The sequence below is a fragment of the Bubalus kerabau genome, chromosome 4 (genome assembly GCF_029407905.1).
Source record: "Bubalus kerabau isolate K-KA32 ecotype Philippines breed swamp buffalo chromosome 4, PCC_UOA_SB_1v2, whole genome shotgun sequence".
Classification (NCBI taxonomy): Eukaryota; Metazoa; Chordata; class Mammalia; order Artiodactyla; family Bovidae; genus Bubalus; species Bubalus kerabau.
Genome location: NC_073627.1, coordinates 126,738,800 through 126,761,052, shown reverse-complemented (window position 1 = coordinate 126,761,052; position 22,253 = coordinate 126,738,800). Strand labels below are relative to the sequence as shown.

Sequence of the window (22,253 nt, the reverse complement as noted above, 5' to 3'; positions counted from 1 at the left end):
GTGTGTCGTAGATCTCTGCAACCTCAGCATACGATTTTTTTCTTTCCTTACTGAGAATAACTTTTATCTTTTCACTTCAAGGAAGCATTTTATGGCCTCTCTTTGGTGCATCTGAATTGCCAACATCACTACTTTTGCGCTCCAGAGCCATTATTAAGTAAATGCTTAAGTAAAAAGCAAATTAAGTAAATGGCAAGAGTTACTTGATCATAAGCACTGCTGTCCCAGACAGTCAATCTGAATAACCTAGATGGCTACTAAGGGCCTTATGACCCTGGCAAGATTTTATCCTCTTACTGAGAGCAGCATTCAATTTAAAACATGAATTGTTTATTTCTGGAATTTTCCATCTAATAGTTTTGGACCTCATTTGACCACATGTAACTGAAACCATAGAAAGCAACAACACATATAAGGTATATACTGTATACCTTCTAATACTGTAATTATAATACTGTAATTGTGACTTAGAATTCTATTCATTTATTTAATTAACATTCGTGTAGCCAGGCCCTGTGTTTGGTGCTGAGGCTAGGGAGAAGACAGACACAGCCCTTGCCCTCTAGGAGCCTGTTACCTTGAATGGGAGACAGAAATATAAATGATTACAAGATGCCAGGTAAGTTCTGGAACCCGAGTGTTTTCAAGGCCCCAGGAAAGTGCAAAGGAGAGGGTCATTTATAAGCAATAAACTCCTTTCCCTTTCCTCTCCAACCCACTATTTTAATACACATTTAAACTTATCTCACTTAATCCTCACAATTCCATTATCCCCATGTCACATATCAGGCTTACAGAATTAACGCACTTGCTCTGGGTCACACAGCTAGGAAATGGCAGAGCCAGAATCAAGTCCAGGCCTGCCTAACCCCAAGGCCTACATTGAATCCCTGGCGGCACTGTGCTAGACTGAGAGATGGAACCCATTAAGGCATGATGCCTCCCTCGGAAATAGAAATTGTACCTCTGACGATCCACAGAAAGGGAAAAGGAGGACATGAGGGAGTGACAGAGAGAAAAAAGGAAGACTCTTTCAAGGACTTTTGCCCTAAAAATTTGAAAAACATGCCACAAAGCAACTAAACATGTGCACCAGAACTACTGAGACTGTGCTCTAGAGCCTGTGCTCTGCAACAAGAAAAGCTATCAAAACGAGAAGCCTGCACCCTGCAACAAAGAGCAGCCCCCACTCACCACAACTAGAGAAAGCCCGTGCAGAGCAATGAAGACCCAGGATAGCTATAATAAGTAAATAAGTAAACAATAACAGGGACTTTCCTGGTGGTCCAGTGGTTGAGATACCATGCTTCCACTGCAGGGAGTACAGGTTCAATCCCTAGTCAGGGAGCTAAGATCCTGCATGCCATGTGCCATGGCCAAAAAATGGAAGAAAAAAGTAGGCAATTAAAAAAAAATAAGATGGTTGGATAGATGGATCGAGCAAATGTTAGCAGATGGTTAACAACTGTGGAGACTAGACTTTATATATATGGCTGTTTACAATTTTTTCAATTCTATGTGTTTGAAAAATTTCACACACACACAAATGTTGGAGGCAGGGGAAATTAAGCAATAGTTGAGAGCGCAGTAGGAGAATAGATTTTCCTAGCACTGTCCCATATGGTAGCTACTAGCCACATGGCTATGAGCACATAACATAAACTATGGCTAGTCTGAGTTGAGAGCTTCTATATAAGTAATTTAGATGTCAAAAACTTAATACACAAAAGAATGGAAACTAGCTCATGATTAATTTTCATCTTTTTTATATGTTGAAATGATCATTTTGATATATTGGGTTAAATAAAATGTTATTGGAATTAATTTCACCTATTTATTTTTACATACTTAATCCCACAACAAAAATTACATATGCAGCTCACGTTACATTTCTAGTGGACAGAGCCATCTAGAGTGTCCAGTCACCATTGGTCCTGGTCCTTTGTTCACTCACACCTGCTCTGGACCAAGCCTTGTGCCAGGGGAGCTAAATCAGTCACAGACTCAGAGAGCTGAAGGTCATAGTCCTGGGGACAAGCCAACACAGATTGGAAAACATCAGATAATCTCACGATTTCAGCACCTTAGGAATCTCAGGGACTTCCCTGCTTGTAGGTGTCCATTTGGTGCCTTTTGGATTATACTTGGCAGAATCTTCCAAGAGCACATTTGGAAATATGTGGGGGTATGAGCAGTTTTCAGGTTGACCGGGATGGCGGTCAGCATCTCACACGTAGGATGTAGGATAGTAATTACCGCAGTGACAGAGATAGTGCAGGAAGATTTTTCTATCCAAAACACCAGTAGGGTACCTGCTGAGAAACCCAGAAGTAAAGAAACAGTGACACATCTATTTCTGCCCTCAGGATAAGGACTCTGAGGCCTGTTCTCCAAGCCACAGAGGGCAGCACCATTATTTCTGTGGTGGCAAGAACAAGGAACTTCCTGGGCTCCTGAATCACATAATCCAATTCCTGTCTCCTTAAGGGTAGGGAAAACACCCAGGGATAGTCAGGGAAGCCCAAGGGCTTGGCTCCCAGCAGGAAACCTGTCTGATTATAAAGACTGCCAATAGACAGCGTTCAATTATCCCAGCCTAATTAGCCTACTGAGAGCCTGTCTCCAGAGTCAGGGCACCACCTCCAGCATCAGCCCTAAGATGCCACAGGCACAGAACATTTCTGGAGTGGTGCCCGGGGATAATGAGTCATCTCTTTGGTTTGATCTCAGGAGCTGGACCTATGGGAGATGGGGAGTGTGTAGGGGTGTCCCACATAACTCAGGTTGAAGGACATGGAGTCTCAACATTCCACAAACCACAGAGGGCCTTAGTTGAGGAACTGGTAAATGTGGAAGGACTCAGAGGGAGAGGGAGAATCACAGCCAGCTTTTGAGAAGCTCAGAAATCCCTTTATAGGGACTTCTCTGGTGGTCCAGGGGTTATGACTCCTAACTTTCACTGCAGGGAGCATGGGTTTGACCCCTGGTCGGGGAACTAAGATCCCACATGCCATATGTTGTGCCCAAAAAAGTAAGAAAGAAAGAAATCCCTTCTTAGAAGAAGGTGCAGAAGTCCAGACAAGAGATGACGGGTGCCTGCATTAAGGCAGTATTAGGGAGAGGAACAGATGGACAGATTTAAAGTATATTTTTGAGCAGACATTCTAACTCTTTGATGTGGAAAATTAAGGAGTCAAGTATATCCCTTAAGTATCTGGAATGACCTACTGAGTGGTGAATCGGACAGGAATAACTTCAAGAAACCTGTTAGTGAAGGGAAGAGAGAGATGAGGCGGCAGCTGGAGGGAAAAAAAAATATGTCAAAGCAGGTTTTATTTTAAAGATACAACAAGGTTAAGCTTTATGCTCTCAGAGGAGTCACTAGGGGAGAAGAGTAACTCATGAAATGAGGTTCCTGAGAAAGAGAAGGATTAGGACCAGGGATAGGATCAAGTGGGATGTTTTTAGATTGAGTCCCTGTCTCAGGGTCTGATGTCATGAGTCCCGGCAACTAGATACTTGAACTGATTCCCCCTTGGGCTTGCTTCCTCTTGCTTCCTGCCCACATTTTTTTTTTTAATTTTAAGTTATGTGCTATGTATTATAAAAGTCTAAAAAAAAGCAAAAGGATAGAAAAAGATATGTTAATCAAATGTTAAGCAAAAGAAAGATAGTATAATATTAATAACAGACAAGATAAAATTTTCAAGCAAAAATGATTACTTAAAAGGATTTCTTGTTGTTATTCAGTTGTTCAGTCATGTCCCACTCTTTTGCGACACCATAGACTGTAGCTCACCAGGCTCCTCTGTCCACAGGGTTTTCTGGCCAAAATTACTGGAGCGGGTTGCCATTTCTTCCTCCAGAGGATCTTCCAAATCCAGAAACTGAACCCAGGTCTCGGCGTCTCCTGCATTGCAGGCAGATTCTTTACCGCTAAGCCACAGGGGAAGCCTGAAAAGGATCTCTACATACACACAAAAGATTGTTTTCTGGGGACTTCCCTGGTGGTCCAGTGATTAAGAATCTGCCTTCCAGTGCAGGGGATGCAGGTTCAGTCCTTGGTCAGGAACTAAGATCCCACATGCCGTGGGCAACTAAGCCTGGGTGCTGCAATTAAGACCCGACACAGTCAAATAAATAAAAATAAATGTTAAAAAATTATTTTCACCAGCAGGATATACCAATTCCAGTCTTGTGTGTACCTGATGACATAGTCTCAAAATATATAAATTAAAAATTTATAGAACTGTAACCAGAATTGATAAATTCATAACGAAGAAAATGGATATAGCATATAGTGAAAGTGAAGTCACTCAGTCGTGTCTGACTCTTTGCGACCCGTGGACTGTAGCCCACCAGGGTTATAGCGTATATATGTAAGTAACTGAGATATGAAGCTGGCAAAACAATCAGTAGGGATTTAGATTTGAACAAAGGAATTATAAAACTTGATAAAATGGACATATATAGAAACACAGAGAAGACACATTATTTTCAAACACTCAGATAATATTTATGAAAAACGTTCAGAGAGTAGGTCATAACAAATCACAACAGATTTTAAATAAACAGATATCATATATACCACATTTGCTGACTACAATGAAATTAATTTTTATAATGAAATTAAATTAGAAATCAAGCTGAGATCAATTGTAAAAATTAGAAAGATTTACCTAAAAACTTCCATTTGCTTGGAAATTAAGAAACTAGAAAATAATAACTAGAAATAATAATAGTAAAAATTGGAAATTATTTAGAACCAGACAAAAACAAAAAATATATATCAAAACTTGTGGCATGAAAAGAAAAGAGCATTTATATTAGAAAAAAGAAAGTCTGTAATTTAATGAGATTTTAAAAGTGAGAAAAAAGAAGCCCAAAGTTAGCAGAAGAAAGAAAATAATGGAGAGTAGAGCAGAAATAAATCAGTGAATAGAAAAACGATAGAAAAAGCCAACAAAACCAAGTTAATTTTTTTCTTAATAGAACTAAGGAAAAAGTAGAGAAAAGACTCAAATCAGAAATGAAAGAGGAGACAGTGCAAGTGATCACACAGAAATAAAAAGGAGTATTAACAATTATTATGAACAATTGAACACAAAAATTTAATAACCTAGAAGAAATGGATGCATTCCTAGAAACCTACCAAAACTGAATTGAGAAGAAATTTGAAAGCCTGAATAGACCAATAACAAATAAGGAAACTGAATCAGTAACCAAAAAATTCCAATAAGAAAGCCCAGGACTAGTTGGCTTCAGAGGTGAAAACTACTAAACACTCGAAGAAGAATTAAAACCACTCCTTCTAAAACTCTTCCAAAAAGAAAAAGATAGAAGAAGCAGGAACACTTAGAGACTCATGTTATGAGGCTAACATCACCCTGATACCAAAGTCAGACAAAGTCACCACTAGGCTGGTGCCAAAGACTCAGGATCTTACTTTCTGGACCAAAGTTGAGACATAGTTTTCTGATTTGTGAATTTGTTGATGTGAAAAGCCATCCAGATTTATAAAAATGAAATTATATTTGAGGGATTATTCTCATTGAAAATGGCATAAAGATAAATATAAAGCTTAAAGAAAGAACATGTCAGTGAACAGACGGCTGGATTCTAAGAGAATAGATTGTTTTAATACAGATTTGTTCTCTTCTCTCAGAGTCTCCAAGCAGTAAGAAACTAGCAAAGCCCAAGGTGGCCAGATAAAGAGCCACAGAGCTGGGGTACACAGATTTTCTTTCTACCAGATTCTTACATTTATTGTTCTACTGCCATAGAGATCTGCCTGGGCCTGAGCCCTGCAATTCAAGGTCTCACAGCCACTCCAACTCCCCAGCCCCAGAAGTCCAGAAGAATGGCCTGATGCCCACCAGGTGGAGCCCAGGAGCTGGAGCCCTTCAGCTCAACCCAAGGCAATCCTAAACAGACAAGAATGAAATACCATGAGGAAGATGGGTTTATCTCAGAAATACAAGGAGAGTTCAATATGGTAACCATATGGATGGGAATCACTTCACTAACAGGTTACAAAAGAGCTGTGTGATCAGTTCACAGTAAAAGACCTGGATTAATGGAGAGACAATGTTTCTGAAGATCTTCCCTAGTGGCTCAGTGATAAAGAATCCAGCTGCAATGTAGGAGATGTGGGTTGATTCCTGGGTGGAGAAGATCCCCTGGAGGAAAGCATGGCAACCCACTCCAGCATTCTTGTCTGGAGAATCCTCAAGGGCAGAGGAGCCTGGTGAGCTACAGCCCTTAGGGTCACAAAGAGTGGGACATGACTGAAGCGACTGAGCAGCAGTGTTCCTAAAGGGGAAAGCTTGATTTCACGAAAATGTCACTTTTGCCCCCAAGTTAGTCAATAAATGAAAGGCAAAATCTCAGGATTTTTATGAAATTTGACAAGCTTATTGCAAAATTTTTCTGAAAAAGAAAATTTGCAAGGATAGCCAATATATTATTGAATAGGCTAGTAAGAGAAAATTTGCCCTAAAGGATATCAGTACACCCTACAAATCTATAGCAACTGAACAGTGCGTATGGGGACAGTAAAAAAAAAAAAAAAAAAGAATAAAATTTATTTAGAACAAAACAGTGAGTCTAGAAAGAGACTCATACATGTATGAAAAATTAGTATTGATAAAAATAGCACTTTTATATATTGAGAAAAGATAACCTTTACAATAAATTCTGTTGGGGCAAGTAAACAAACTTACCCTATCTTGCAAGTAAATAACTAGATAAATAAATCCAGATAAAATAAGTGTGAAATTAAAAAACAAAACTTTTAAAAAGTACTAGGATAAAATATAGAACAGAAATGTATTTAAAAGTTTGGAGATATGAAGCAAGAGAAAGAAATTTAATTACTCCAAATCATTAAACTTCTATATAACAAAAGGCACCATAAACAAACAAAAAGGCCAAATGACAGAAAATATTCACCACACATATAATAAACAAAGGATATCGCAGAGAATACATAAGGGACTCTTAGAAATCAGTAGTCTTCAAAATTAGAAGAATGGGCATAAAATATGAAGACAATTAACAGAAGGAAAATATTTAACAGCAAAAGTTGATGTATAAAATTATGTTTAACAGGATTAGTAATAAGAAAAATACAAAGTAAAACAATGATATCCATTTTCATCCATCATAATGCAAAATATAAAAGGCTGATAACACACAATATCTGTCAGGGTATGGAGAAACGAGTACTGTTGCACACTTGGAGATCTAAATTAAGACAGCATTTTTGAGGGCAATTTGGTTGCATCTTTCAAAAATTTAAATAATTATACTTTTGACCTAATAATTTCCTACCAAGATATCTATCCTAGAGAAACAGATGTGTGTGTGTTAAAGAGCCGCATAGAATCATTCTGTGCAGATTGTTTGCATGGCAAAAAGAAAAACGCTGGAGATAAAAACAGGAAATGGTCAAGTAAGATTTAGTATATTTATACAATAAATTATTAAACACCATATTATCAAGAAACAAATAAGTATATGGAAATGTCTACATTGTAAATGTCTATATTGTGATTTGTTACAAAGCAAGCTTCACATGTTAAGGAAAGACAGAATTTTTTTTAAAGACCCAAATAGAACTTTTAAAGATGAAAAATATTATTTCTGAGATAAAAATTATATTAGATGACTCAGTGCAACATGGTACCCTTGACTGGCTCCAGAAAATAAAAATGACATTGGTGGGAAATTGGTGAAATTTGAGTAAAGCCTGTAGTTTAATTGTATTGTATTAGTGTTAATTTCTTAGTTTTGATAGATGTACTATGTTTATATAAGGTGTTAACATTAGAGAAAGCTTGGTGAAGGGTATATAGGAAAACTAGGTACTGTTCTGGAATTCTTCTGCCAACCTAAAACATTTTATAGGTTTCTTTTAAATATATTGAGTGGGATTAATGGCAGACCAAAACCTGCAGAACGAAATATTTGGTTAACTTGATGACATAGCAATATAAATGATCTAAAATAAAACATAGAGAGGAAAAAACTGAAAAAGAAAAGAAAGAGTAGAGTATCAGTGATCTTTGGGACAACCTCAAGTGCCCTAAGATAAGTACAACTGGGAAAAGGGTGACAGAATAAATAGTGTAAAAAAATAATGGTTGAAATTTTTCCAAGTATGATGAAAACTACCAATCCACAGATCCAAAAATCTCAACAAACCTCAAGCAGAAGAAACATGAAAACATCAACCTACCTGACTTCAGGCTCTACTACAAAGCCACAGTTATCAAGACAGTATGGTACTGGCACAAAGACAGAAATATAGATCAATGGAACAAAATAGAAAGCCCAGAATTAAATCCACGTACATATGGACACCTTATCTTTGACAAAGGAGGCAAGAATATACAATGGATTAAAGACAATCTCTTTAACAAGTGGTGCTGGGAAATCTGGTCAACCACTTGTAAAAGAATGAAACTAGAACACTTTCTAACACCATACACAAAAATAAACTCAAAATGGATTAAAGATCTCAACGTAAGACCAGAAACTATAAAACTCCTAGAGGAGAACATAGGCAAAACACTCTCTGACATACATCACAGCAGGATCCTCTATGACTCACCTCCCAGAATATTGGAAATAAAAGCAAAAATAAACAAATGGGACCTAATTAACCTTAAAAGCTTCTGCACATCAAAGGAAACTATTAGCAAGGTGAAAAGACAGCCTTCAGAATGGGAGAAGATAATAGCAAATGAAGCAACTGACAAACAACTAATCTCGAGAATATACAAGCAACTCCTACAGCTCAACTCCAGAAAAATAAATGACCCAATCAAAAAATGGGCCAAAGAACTAAACAGACATTTCTCCAAAGAAGACATACAGATGGCTAACAAACACATGAAAAGATGCTCAACATCACTCATTATTAGAGAAATGCAAATCAAAACCACTATGAGGTACCATTTCACGCCAGTCAGAATGGCTGCGATCCAAAAGTCTACAAGCAATAAATGCTGGAGAGGGTGTGGAGAAAAAGGAACCCTCTTACACTGTTGGTGGGAATGCAAACTAGTACAGCCACTATGGAGAACAGTGTGGAGATTCCTTAAAAAACTGGAAATAGAACTGCCTTATGATCCAGCAATCCCACTGCTGGGCATACACACTGAGGAAACCAGAAGGGAAAGAGACACGTGTTCCCCAATGTTCATCGCAGCACTGTTTATAATAGCCAGGACATGGAAGCAACCTAGATGTCCATCAGCAGATGAATGGATAAGAAAGCCGTGGTACATATACACAATGGAGTATTACTCAGCCATTAAAAAGAACACACTTGAGTCAGTTCTAATGAGGTGGATGAAACTGGAGCCTATTATACAGACTGAAGTAAGCCAGAAAGAAAAACACCAATACAGTGTACTAACACATATATATGGAATTTAGAAAGATGGTAACAATAACCCTGTGTACGAGACAGCAAAAGAGACACTGATGTATAGAACAGTCTTATGGACTCTGTGGAAGAGGGAGAGGGTGGGAAGATTTGGGGGAATGGCATTGAAACATGTGTAATATCATGTATGAAACGAGTTGCCAGTCCAGGTTCGATGCACAATACTGGATGCTTGGGGCTGGTGCACTGGGACGACCCAGAGGGATGGTGTGGGGAGGGAGGAGGGAGGAGGGTTCAGGATGGGGAGTGTATGTATACCTGTGGCGGATTCATTTTGATATTTGGCAAAACTAATACAATTATGTAAAGTTTAAAAATAAAATTGAAGAAACATGAAAACACCTACACCAAGGCACATCATAATCAAATTGCTTAAAACCAATGATAAAAAAATATTAAAAGCAGCCAGAGAAAAAGGCACATTATGCAAAGGCACAAACATAAGGATGGCAGTAGACTTCCTTCTAGAAACCATGTAAGCCAGACAGTTGTGAAACATCTTTAAAATATGGGGGTGGAGGGGTTAGGGAGATAATACCATCAGAATTATGTACCAAGCAAGACTACTTCTCAAAAATGAAGGCAAAATAAAAATATTTTCAGATACACAGACTTTGAAATACTTTATCATCAGTAGACCATATCTATAAGAATATTAAAAGAATTCCTTCAAGTAAAAGAAAAGTGATACCAGAAGGAAACCTAGATCTATACAAAGCAATTAGACCTGGAAGTGTAAAATAAATATAATATAAAAGATTTTTATATTATATATAAATACATATAAAAGATTTTAATATTATATATAAATACATATAGCAGTTTTTTCCTCTAATTTTTAAACTTCTTTTAAAAATAGTTGACTATTTGAAGCAAAAGTAGTACGATATTGCAGGATACGTAACATATGTGAAATGAAAATACATGACAACAATAGCTCAAAGCCCGGGAGAGGGGAAATAAAAGTGCATTCTTAAAAGGTTTATACACTATTGGTGAAGTGGTACAGTATTAATCAAAGCGAAACTGGTAGGTTATACTTAAAGCAACCACTAAAAATAAATGATCACTAGTATGTCACTATGGGGCTTCCCAGGTGGCACAGTGGTAAAGAACTCATCTGCCCAAAGAGATGCAGACTCAAAGCTTGGGTTGAGAAGATCCCCTGGAGTAGGAAATGACAACCTGCTCCAGTATTCTTGCCTGGGAAATTTCATTGACAGAGAAGCCTCGTGGGTTACAGTCCATGGGATTGCAAAGAGTCAGACACGACTGAGTGACTAAGTGCACACACACACACCACATGCCAATACACGGGATAAAATGAAATCATAATGAATACTCAGTTAATCCAAAAGAATACAGAATACAATTTAAAAGGGAGAAAATAACAGATGGGACAACAGATAATAAAAAGCAAGATGGAAGATTTAAACCCAATCATATTCATAATCATTTAAAATATAAATGGTCTAAACATCCCAATTAAAAAGCAGAGGTTGTCAGATTGAATTTTTAAAGACCCAGATCTATCGTAATAGTGTATAAAGTCGATTTTAAAGAATATTAACAATGATAAAGGGCTTTCCGGGTGGCTCAGTGGTAAAGAACCTGCCTGCCAGTGGAGGGCACCTGGGTTCGATTCCTGGGTTGAGAAGATCCCCTGGAGAAGGAAATGGCAACCAACTCCAGTATACTTGCCATGGACAAGAATCCCATGGACAGAGGAGCCTGGCAAGCTACAGTCCATGGGATCACAAAAGAGCTGGACATAACTTAGTGACCAAACAACAACAGTGATAAACAGAGTCATTTGAAAATGACAAAGGGATCAATTCATCAAGCATACATAACAATCCTAACAGTTCATGGATCTAATGATAGAAATTCAAAGTAAATGAAGCAAATACTGACAGAACAGAAAGAGAAATAGACAAATCTATCATTGCAGCTGTAGATTTCATCACCCCTCCTTCAATAATTGAAAAAAAATAGAAAGTGAGGAAGGACAGAGAAGATTTGAACAACACTCTCCTCTAACTTGATATTTATAAAACACTTTATCCAGTAACAGCAGGATACACATTTTTTTTCAAAATGCATAGAAAACATTTATCATGAGGCGGGGCAGGCCACCAACATTTCTCATCCCCTCCAACTCTGAGTCGCAGAGGATAAATTTATGGTCAGTGCAGCTGAGAAGTTAGGGGCTCCCTTTCTCCCCAGAGTCCCCTCTTGTAGGGTGGAGGCTCTACACCAGATGGAGCAGCAGAGGATACTTGGGCCCCAATCTCACTCACCCCAGCTTTCAGGGTGCTGGGAGAGACAAGCTAAAATGACAAGAGGCTACTACCTACTACTCTTCACCCAGCACCCAGAGCAGTGGCTCAGAGACTTCGTCCAGGGGAAGAGGAAGTCTATAAGAAGGGAAAATTCCAAAGCTCTCCTTCAAAGGAACTGACTCCATCTGAAACAGAGTGAGTAGAAGTTAATCCTAAACATGCCCCAGGAAACAGTGTACAGTAATGCAAAGACAAATAACCCAATTTTAAAATGGGCAAAGGATCTGAATAACCGTTTCTCCAGAAAAGATATATAAATGGCCAATATGCATGTGAGAAATGCTCTACATCACTTGTCATCAAGGAAATGCAAACCACTATGAGATCACACCCACTAGGATGGTTATAATAAAAAAGGCAGATAATAACAAGTGTTTATGAGGTTCTGGAGAAATTAGAACCCCAGTATATTGCTGATGGGATGTAAAATGGTGCAGTCATTTTGGAAAACAGTCTGATAATTCCTCAGAAGATTAAGGAGAGTTATCATATGACCCAGCAATCCCACTCTTAGGTATGTACCCAAGGAAATGAAAACATACATCCATACAAAAACTTGTATTATATGAATGTTCATAGCGATAATATCCATAACAGTCAAAAAGTGGGAACTCAATGTCCTTCAACTGATGAATACATGAATGAAAACATCCATTGTCGTAGACAATACTGTATCCTCCAAATATTCACATGTTGTGATCCTAACCCTAATGTGATCATATGAGGTGGGGCGTTTGGGAGATGATTAAGTCATAAGGGTTAAGCCCTCATGAATGGGATTCAGTTCAGTTCAGCTCAGTCGCTCAGTCATGTCCGACTGTTTGCAACCCCATGAACTGCAGCATGCCAGGCCTCCCTGTCCACCACCAACTCCTGGAGTCCACCCAAACCCATGTCCACTGAGTTGGTGATGCCATCCAACCATCTCATCCTCTGTCATCCCCTTCTCCTCCTGCCCCCAATCTTTCCCAGCATCAGGGTCTTTTCCAGTGAGTCAGCTCTTCGCATCAGGTGGCCAAAGTATTGGAGTTTCAGCTTCAACATCAGTCCTTTCAATGAACACCCAGGACTGATGTCTTTTAGGATAGACTGGTTGGATCTCCTTGCAGTTCAAGGGACCCTCAAGAGTCTTCTCCAACACCACAGTTCAAAAGCAACATGAATGGGATTAGTGCTTCTATAAAATAGACCCCAGAAATGTAAATTGATGCAGTCACTATGGAAAACAGAATGGGGGCTCCTCAAAAAACTAGAGTTGCCACATAATCCAACAATCCCACTCTGGGGCACATATCTAGACAAAACTATATATAATTTGAAAAGATTCCAATGTTCATTGCAGCATAATTTACAGTAGCCAAGCCTCCACAACTATGAAAAATAAATTTCTGTTGCTTATAAGCTGCCCAATCTATGGTATTCTGTTCTAGCAGCCCACATAGAGGAAGATATATACACACCATGGAATTTAATCGAGAAATTAAGTACTGATCCATGCTATACAAAATAGCTCAAACTTAACAGCATTACACTGTTAATATATGAAAGAATTAGTCACGAAGGGACACATATCATATAATTTCATTGATATAAAATGACCAGAATAGAATTATATAGAGAGAAAGTAGATTAGTGGTGGCCTGGGCCAAGCTGAGCACCGAAGAATTGATGCTTTTGAACTGTGGTGTTGGAGAAGACTCTTGAGAGTACCTTGGACAGCAGGAGATTCAACCAGTCCATTCAAAAGCAGATCAGTCCTGGGTGTTCTTTGGAAGGAACGATGCTAAAGCTGAAAATCCAGTACTTTGGCCACCTCATGTGAAGAGTTGACTCATTGGAAAAGACTCTGATGCCGGGAGGGATTGGGGGCAGGAGGAGAAGGGGACAACAGAGGATGAGATGGTTGGATGGCATCACCGACTCGATGGACATGAGTTTGAGTGAACTCCAGGGGTTGGTAATGGACAGGGAGGCCTGGCGTGCTGTGATTCATGGGGTCACAAAGAGTCAGACATGACTGAGCGACTGAACTGAACTGAGGGCCAGAAGAAACTTGAGTGGAAATGCAGTGTGACTGTTAATGGGGACAGAGTTTCCCTTAAAGGTGAAACTGCCTATCAATTGTTCATTCAGTCACCCCAATGTCTTTAAATGTATTCACCAAGAGTGGCCTATACATTGACTTAATTGTGCATCCATCCATCCATTCATTTATTGATCCTGTAAACGTTCATGGCCCACACTGAGGACTGACCTGTGAGGGTGGATTCCTGGCCCTGAGCCACCTCCTCCAACTTTTCTACACCAATTAAGATCTCTAAGTAGACTCTGTGTAATTGGGTCTTTGGGACATCATCCCTGAAGTACCCCAACGTTTCTAAGCTGGGTGAATTTCCCCTTCTGCCTCTAAATTGCCTTGGGGATGGTGCGGTCCCCTGGTACAGGGAGCTTTGAAAGGTCCCTGCTCCCCAGGAGGTTGTCAGCCAGCATGGGGCTGGGAGCTGCTCGGGCGGGCAGTCCCTGGCTGCTGACAGTGAACCACTGGGCACCCTGCTCAGCCTTGAGCCCACCAGAATTTCCTAGTTCTACCAACCTGACACACTGCAGAGAATGCGCTGAATTCTAAGTGCTTGGTCTACTTCTCCCAAATTCTAAGAGCTCCACTTAACTGTATCATATTGCAAACACTTCACTAAACTCTACGACAGCCTAGGTGTGTCTTCTTAGTTTGGAAAGCTCCACTAATGTAAAACTCCGGGTCCTGTCCACTGATGTTCCCTGGATAGAGGAGGCTCAGACCTGATTCTTGGACCTGTTTTCTCCTGATTACAGCCAGTGAAGGTTCCTGGTCTCAGAAACATCTTCCAGGAAACAAGGCACATGGATCTGGAAGAGGCTGAAGGCAAGTAAAAAAATGGTGACATGGGGCAGAGGAAAGGGCTGGGATCAGGAGCCCCAGGGAACTCCTGCAGCCTTGGTTTCCCCTCTAACTCACTGTGCACCGCTGGGCAAGCCCCTTTCTTCTTTGAGTTTCATTTCTCCCATACATAACAAGGGGTGGTCTTGCTGATCTGCAAGCCCCTTCCCAGTTCAGACGGGTGTCATCCAGGCTAGGAACCGCTCGGATTGAGCAGCCAGCTGCTCAGTCCCAATGTGTCTTAGCCTCAGGAAGTGGCAATGGGACAGGAAGAAGTTGTCTGTGGCCAGGCTGGGGGCTTCAGCTTGGCCTTCAGAATCTGGGTGAGGAGGGGAGAGGGAGACCTCCCTGCGTGCTGGTGGGGCTAAGCAACAGGCTGGAAGCCAGTGAGAAAGGTGAGCACCATCCTCCAGGGGACACTTAGGAAAAAGATGTCCATCTAGGGTGATGAGAGAACAACCAATATTTGGGGTTTAACAAGCAAACACCTGCTGTGAGCTCAGTGCAGCTGTCATGCTGTTAGGAGAACAGGATTCTAGACTCATCTTGCCAGGAACCCGCTGTGCAGCCTCGGTTGCCCTACCTGCACAGTGGGAGCTCCAATGGATTAATATATCAGAGCTTATTGCAATTTGATGCCTAGGGGTTCATGAAGCCTAAGCAGCCCTGGCAAAGGTTAAGAGAAAATAGGAGGCAAGCTGAAAGGTCCATCAAACTTTCTCTCAAAAACGCATCAGTAGTCAGTTCAGTTGCTCAGTCGTGTCCAACTCTTTGCGACCCCATGAACTGCAGCATGCCAAACTTCTCTGTCCATCATCAATCCCAGAGCTTGCTCAAACTCGTGTCTCTTGAGTCAGTGGTGCTATCCAACCATCTCATCCTCTGTCTTCCCCTTCTCATCCTACCTTCAATCTTTCCCAGAATCAGGGTCTTTTCTAATTTGTCAGTTCTTTGCATCAGGTGGTCAAAGTATTGGAGCTTCAGTTTCAGCATCAGTCCTTCCAATGAATATGGTGAAGATCAATTCTGAAGGTCAGTTCGCAGTAGCTGATGAAGCAGGACCTATGGGCTCACAGGTGGACGAGCCCCTAATAGGCTCAGAGGCCGGGAGCTCCTCCAATACAAAGCACATATGCTTCATGCATGGAGACCAGAGCTCAGTGCAGAGGCAAGTCAGACTTTTGCAGGCTGGGGGATAAATGAGACAGGCATCTCCATCAGTGGGAAGTGTGATACAACTCAAGACTTCCTGAAAGCCAGGAGGACCCTCAGAGACCATATAGCCTAGTGATTGTCAAAGTGTGGTCCCCTGACCAGCAGAACAGCATCACTCAGACTGAATAAGATAGAAACTCTGTGTTTTCACAAACTTTCCAGGTGATCCTCATGTAATCTTTACAGGTGCTTCTAAGATTTGAGGACCTTCCATCTAGCCCATTGTTCCCGAAACTATGCTGCTAGAATACTTATTTGCAGAAGGTTAATGGGTGCTCTGTAAAAGAAGGATCTATGGTCAAATAAGTTTGGGAACTACCTACTTTCTGCATCACTTTCAGAAAGTCACAAATCACAGTGGTGTGTTAATGACTCTGAGAAGTTCCACAGTAAATTCTTTGCTTTTGATTAATCCAATGTTGTTTCAAATTGCTTTTTCAGATTGCCCACATTTCCATTAGCACTCTCTTAGAGAAATTCTGACCCACCTCTTTCCTAGTTTTCCACGTGGATCTATTGAAAACTGGAAGAAGTATGGGGACTTCCCAAAGTCTCAGAGAGAAAATGTGTTAGGGCTCGAAAAGGCCCTAGCAATATGTTTCACTCCTAAACCCTGCACCCTCTTTCCCTGCCTCCCAGCCATACATCCCTCCAGAGCTCTGTGATATGGAGCCAGTCAACAGCACAGAGGTGTCTGAGTTCTTCCTGAAAGGATTTTCAGGTTACCCTGCCCTGGAGCACCTGCTCTTCCCTCTGTGCTCAGCCATGTACCTGGTGACCCTGCTGGGGAACACAGGCATCGTGGCGGTCAGCGTGCTGGATGCCCACCTGCACACACCCATGTACTTCTTCCTGGGAAACCTCTCCATCCTGGACATCTGCTACACGTCCACTTTTGTGCCCCTGATGCTTGTCCACCTTGTGTCAGCCCAGAAGACCATCTCCTTTCTTGGCTGCGCACTCCAGATGTGTCTGAGTCTGTCTACAGGCTCCACAGAGTGTCTGCTGCTCGCCATCATGGCCTATGATCGCTACCTGGCCATCTGCCGGCCCCTTAGGTACCCCGTGCTGATGAGCCACCGGCTCTGCTGGTTGCTGGCGGGAGCCGCCTGGGTCCTCGGTCTCTGCAAGTCAGTGACTGAGACCGTCATCACCCTGAGGCTGCCCTTCTGCGGCCACCGTGTGGTCAGTCACTTCACCTGCGAGATCCTGGCAGTCCTGAAGCTGGCCTGTGGTGACACGTCCATCAGTGAGGTCTTCCTGCTGGTGGGTGCCATCTTGCTGCTGCCCGTGCCCCTGGCCTTCATCTGCCTGTCCTACACGCTTATCCTGGCCACCACCCTGAGGGTACCCTCAGCCGCCGGGCGCCGCAAAGCCTTCTCTACTTGCTCAGCACACCTGGCCGTGGTGATGCTTTTCTATGGCACCGTCATCTTCATGTACATGAAACCCAAGAGCAAGGAGGCCCGTATCTCTGATGAGGTCTTCACGGTCCTCTATGCTGTGGTCACACCCATGCTGAACCCCGTCATCTACAGCCTGAGGAACAAGGAAGTGAAGGAGGCTGCCAGGAAGGTGTGGGGCAGGATACAGACCTCCAGGTGAGGGTGGCCAGGGCTCCTGCAGGTTAGCAGCTCAGGTCTGCCTTCACCTACAGAGAGAATGGGTAGGGCACAGGGTTGGGGTTCTGGAATCTTCAACCCAGAAAGGCAGCACCACCTCCCACTGATCCTGCCACAGATCCGAGCTCACAATTCCGGCTTTGTTCCTTTCCCGGGCAGAGCCCTGGGCCAGTTCTCAGCATCAGTCCCCGCATCTTCACACCAGCCTCCCAGCTGGCCTCAAGATTTCAGTCTTGTTCCTCCCAATCTATCCTCCAAGGGTCATCCAGAGGGATATTTCGGAAAAGTCTATTTGATCATGTGTCTCTCTTGGCTGAAACCCCTGAAGGGCTACCAGAGCTCTCAGGATGAAGTGAAAGGGCTTTGCTGGGGGCCTTCCAGACCCCTGCAGCCTGGCCCTGCTGGTCATGACCAATCCTCTTCCCCGCCTTGTGTCACACAGACTCCCTCCTGTCAGCCTCACACACCATCCCGGCAGGAGCCTCGTGTGCCCAGCAATGCCCGACTCTGTGCCCTTCTTGGTTCTTCCCACAAGGCAGCTCCCACCTGGCACACAGCTCCATGTATAAAAGGACTGCCTGATCCTAGAGGCCCTTCTTTTTGTTTTTAAAATGTAATTCCCTATGCTACACATGAGGTCCTTGTTGTTTTCCTATTTTACATAGAGTACTGTAAATCTGTTAATCCCCAACTCCTGATTTACCCCTCCCCCACCTCAAGGCCCATGTTGAATGACGCCTCCTCCAGGAAGCCTCCCCACTCTGCACCTCTCACTGTGCTCCTCCTGCTTTATTTCAGTGTTGCTCTAAGAGCCAGTAATACGGGATTTCACTCTGTCCCAAGGTCTGGCCCTGCCCAACCCCAAGCCCACACCAGTTTCTTAAATAAACAGAAAATACATCAATGTAGGGCAGAGCCTGGGGTCCTCCCCAAATCTGAGCAGAGCTGAGATGAAGTTCACAGATGACAGGCAGAGTCTAGCGCCTGGGGAGCTGATGGCAGAGGCAGTGACGAAGCCCAGCCTCCAAGATTTCCAGCCCAGCCCAGGCCCTGGGACGCTGGTCACCGGAGCAGCTGAGGGTCTGGCTTCCTCTATCGCTTTAGCAGCAGCCGCTCCACTGCCTCCCTGCCGAGCATCCAAGCTTCATGTGGCCTTGGGCAGACTCTGCTTCTCCTGTCTTCAACCCACCTACTAAGACCCTGCCATTTCCACCTCTTCCTGGAGCTCGGCCTCTTCCCAGGTTTGAACACACAGAGGAAACGGACTCAGGCTTGAGAGCATCTCCATTCCCTGCCCTCTCTGGCCTCAGTGGTACCATCTTGTGTGATGGGAGAGCTCGGCCGCCGAGCAGCAGGCCAGCTCTCCTGCGCCCTGTAGGTAAGCACAGTGCTTGTCTGAGCCCTCAGGTACCCTCCAGTCCGTCTTCCTGCTTCCTCTGCTGGTCAGAACAGAGGCACGGAGGACAGCAGCGCAGCCCGCAGCCCACAGCTGACCAAGCCCGGGCGAAGCTTCTGCAGAGATGTTCTGCTAGTCCTTTGATGCCATGACAGGAGTTTGGACTTTATGCTGTGGGGACTGGGAGTTTACAATCACACTTCCTTTTAGCAGGGTCACTGATTAGACACCATACTTCACCCATGAAACTGGCAAAGAACTTTTCTAACATATATCGCTAACTATAGTGCTGTGAAGCAGGTAATATCATACACAGCAGGTGAGGGTGTGAATAAATTTATATGAACTTCCTGCCAAGTAAGTTGTGGGTATCAGTTAAGAGACTTGAAAACTTCACACCCTTTGACCCAACACCTCTACTTTTAGGAATTACTCAGAGAAAATTATTACAGGTACAAAGATTTGTGTATTTATCTATCTATATGTTATTAATCACAGAGGTATTTTTGGTAACAAAAAATTGTAAGACTCATAATGTTTAACTGGGGCAGAATGTGTAAATAAATTCTGGTGGAGCAAAATGATTGATTGTGACAAAGCCATTGTAAATCTTATTTTTTGAAGAATAATTGATGAAGGGAATTGCTCACACTGTAATTAACATAAAAAAGGTAGAACAAGTAACTTTGTACTCAATATAATCTCAATTTTTTTAATGATACTTTCTTAAGGATATATGAATAAGTATGTATATAGAAATTCCTGGAAAATTAGGACAAAATATTAACTAACAAATGTTTCCTACAGGTGATGGAGTTACAGATTAATATTGCTTTCTGAATTATTCTTTCCAGCCTTGTTCAATACTTCTAAAATGAACATGACTTAGAACTTAAAAGATAGTATTATTTTTGAGAAATGGAGGATCACGTGACTCCAGATACAACACAGAGGGGAAGCGCCCATGCCTGAGGGAAGGAAGTGAGGAAGCACGGATGGGGCCTGAGCCAGGTGGGCGGTCAGGCAGAGAGCCTGGAGCTGATGTCTTGGGGACATCAGGCTGACGGCAGAGGTGGCTGAGGAAGGAGGAGACTATGGTTTGATGCTTGAGCTTCTGGGTTTTCTGGGTGGATATCGTATCACCCTGAGAGATGGGGAACAAAAGAGTAGGCTGGAGGTGGTGGGAGGGCTGGGGGGAGCTTGTCTGTGGGCATCCATGGAGTGGTAAGATGGTCCTGTTCCTCAGAAGTTAGAAAACAAGCGGTGACAGTCTTCCAATGTTTTATTTCGACCTGTGTTCTTGACAAAAAGATATTCCCAGAGACATATCAGAGTTTATTCAGAAAATGTGCAATTGCTGCCACATTATTTAAGGCTGTTTTTAGTCCTTAAGCTCTGTCAAGTTGTCATCATTTCTTGTGAAGGAAAGAGAAAGGCATGGGAAGGGAAACATGAAAGGGGACCTGCAGAAACTCACACACCCAGCGCAATCACTGACTTCACATCCATCACAGGGGCCCAGGGCCTCACCCTATACAGCAATTCCCTTTCCTTAACCTTCCCTGTTGGTTCAGTGGTAAAGAACCCACCTGCCAATGCAGGAGACACAGTTTTGATTCTTGGGTGGGAAGATCCCCTGGAGAAGGGAATAGCAATCCAGTATTTCTGTGTAGGAAAACCCATAGACAGAGTAGCCTGGTGCACTACAGTCCACAGGGTCACAAAACTCACAAAAAGAGTCAGACACAACTTAGCCACTGAACTATAACAACAACCTTTCAAGAGCACAGGTTCCCACAGCACTCCTGCCAGGGGACACCCCACTTCATAGCCCACAAGATTCAGGTCCAAGGGGCAGGGCTGCAGTGAGACCCAGTCTTCAGATTCCTGTCCAGGGTCTCTCCTGTGCCCACCTCACCCAGCCAGGCCCTCCTGGGGCAGCACAGGGAACCTGGAATCTCTGAAGCCACATTTTGCCAAGTCTGCAAACTTGTGTCATTGCAGAGTCTGAACTTTAAATTGGGCAGGGACTACGAGTCCCAGAAGGCAGGGAGCAGGAGAGATGCCTATGTGGCAGAGGACCAGGAGGCTGGGCCTCGGGAGCTTGGGGCCTCGATCCTGGCCCACTCCACAGTGTGTCTGCTGGTAATGAACTCAGCACTCCCTCACCCTGCTCTCCCAAGCCTCAGATCACCTCACCTGGCAGCTGCTCCAGCCACCTGCCTGCCCTAATGTCACTGAACAACAGGTAGGAGGCAAGGAAAATCCATCTAGCATGTTGACTATTCTCCTGAAATCTTTTTTAATCATACAGAAAACAGAATACCTGCTTGGAGAAGGGAACAAAGTCATACTACAATATCCACTACCACTTGCTGAATACTTACCCTGTGCAAATGTCTGTGCTAACGCCTTTCACTGAATCTTCAAAATTCCCCAAAGGAAATACTATTCTTATCCCTACAGGTAAGGAGGCTGAGACTGAGAAAGCCATTAGCAAGTGGCAGGTCTCAGACTTGGGCTTGTTGGTCTGACTCCAAAGCCCACACTCACCATCTCTGCCGTCAGTGTGGAGTGATGCGGGAATCCAGATGAGGGAACTTCTGGGTCATTCTAACAGCAGCTTCTTCTTGTGCTCCTCAACTTCCTTTTAAAATCATGTCTGAAGATTAAAATAAGAATGAAATGGTTTAAACTAGATTTACCAGCCAATGAAACTGACATGATATTTACCTGGGTTGGAAGTTGCTAGAAAGATGAGGGAATATTTCAGGGATGGTACAGAGTGTAAGAAGCCACATATTGAATGATTCCATTTCACACAAGGAGAAACTCAACGAAGGTCATAGAGCAGAATGGGAACAAGGACAAGAATCAGACCTGGACCCCTAACTCCCAGTCTAGGTCTCCTTCCAGGGCATCACCTTGCCTCTCAGAAGGCTAAAAGTGGGGAGAGAATTAGACAGTGATTCTCTATGAACCTACTTTCCAGGACATGATGGAATGAGAGACCTGTCAGACAGATGCTAGAGTGGTTTCCTGAGTCTAGTGCAAAACACCATTGCACCAAAATGCTCTGCAGCGTGTCTGGTCCTCCTCCTCTGGGCATTTGTAGGATTACACAGTGCAGCAGGCTGTGGACAGATGGGACACATGTCGCTTCTGGTTTGGACCAGTGACCTGCTGGTGTGAGATCTCCTGTGTTCTTTCCCAGCTGTGAGAACTGGTGACATCCCAGAGGGAGGAGCCATGGTCTCTGAGGATGACAACCTGGAACAGAGCCCCCTGAAAACCTGCAATGGAGATG

The 22,253-nt window shown here is 42.8% G+C and overlaps 2 protein-coding genes across 2 annotated transcripts in view; both read left to right on the top strand.

The window, feature by feature from the left end:
* The window catches only part of HINT2 (histidine triad nucleotide binding protein 2), a 283,598-nt gene that overhangs the window by 97,186 nt on the left and 164,159 nt on the right, over window positions 1–22,253 (top strand). The gene's annotated exons all lie outside the window — the stretch shown is intronic.
* LOC129650244 (olfactory receptor 13J1-like) lies at window positions 16,373–17,533 on the top strand. The gene has a single exon (XM_055578518.1). The coding sequence runs from the start codon at window positions 16,595–16,597 to the stop codon at window positions 17,531–17,533; it is 939 nt and encodes a 312-aa protein (XP_055434493.1). The 5' UTR covers window positions 16,373–16,594.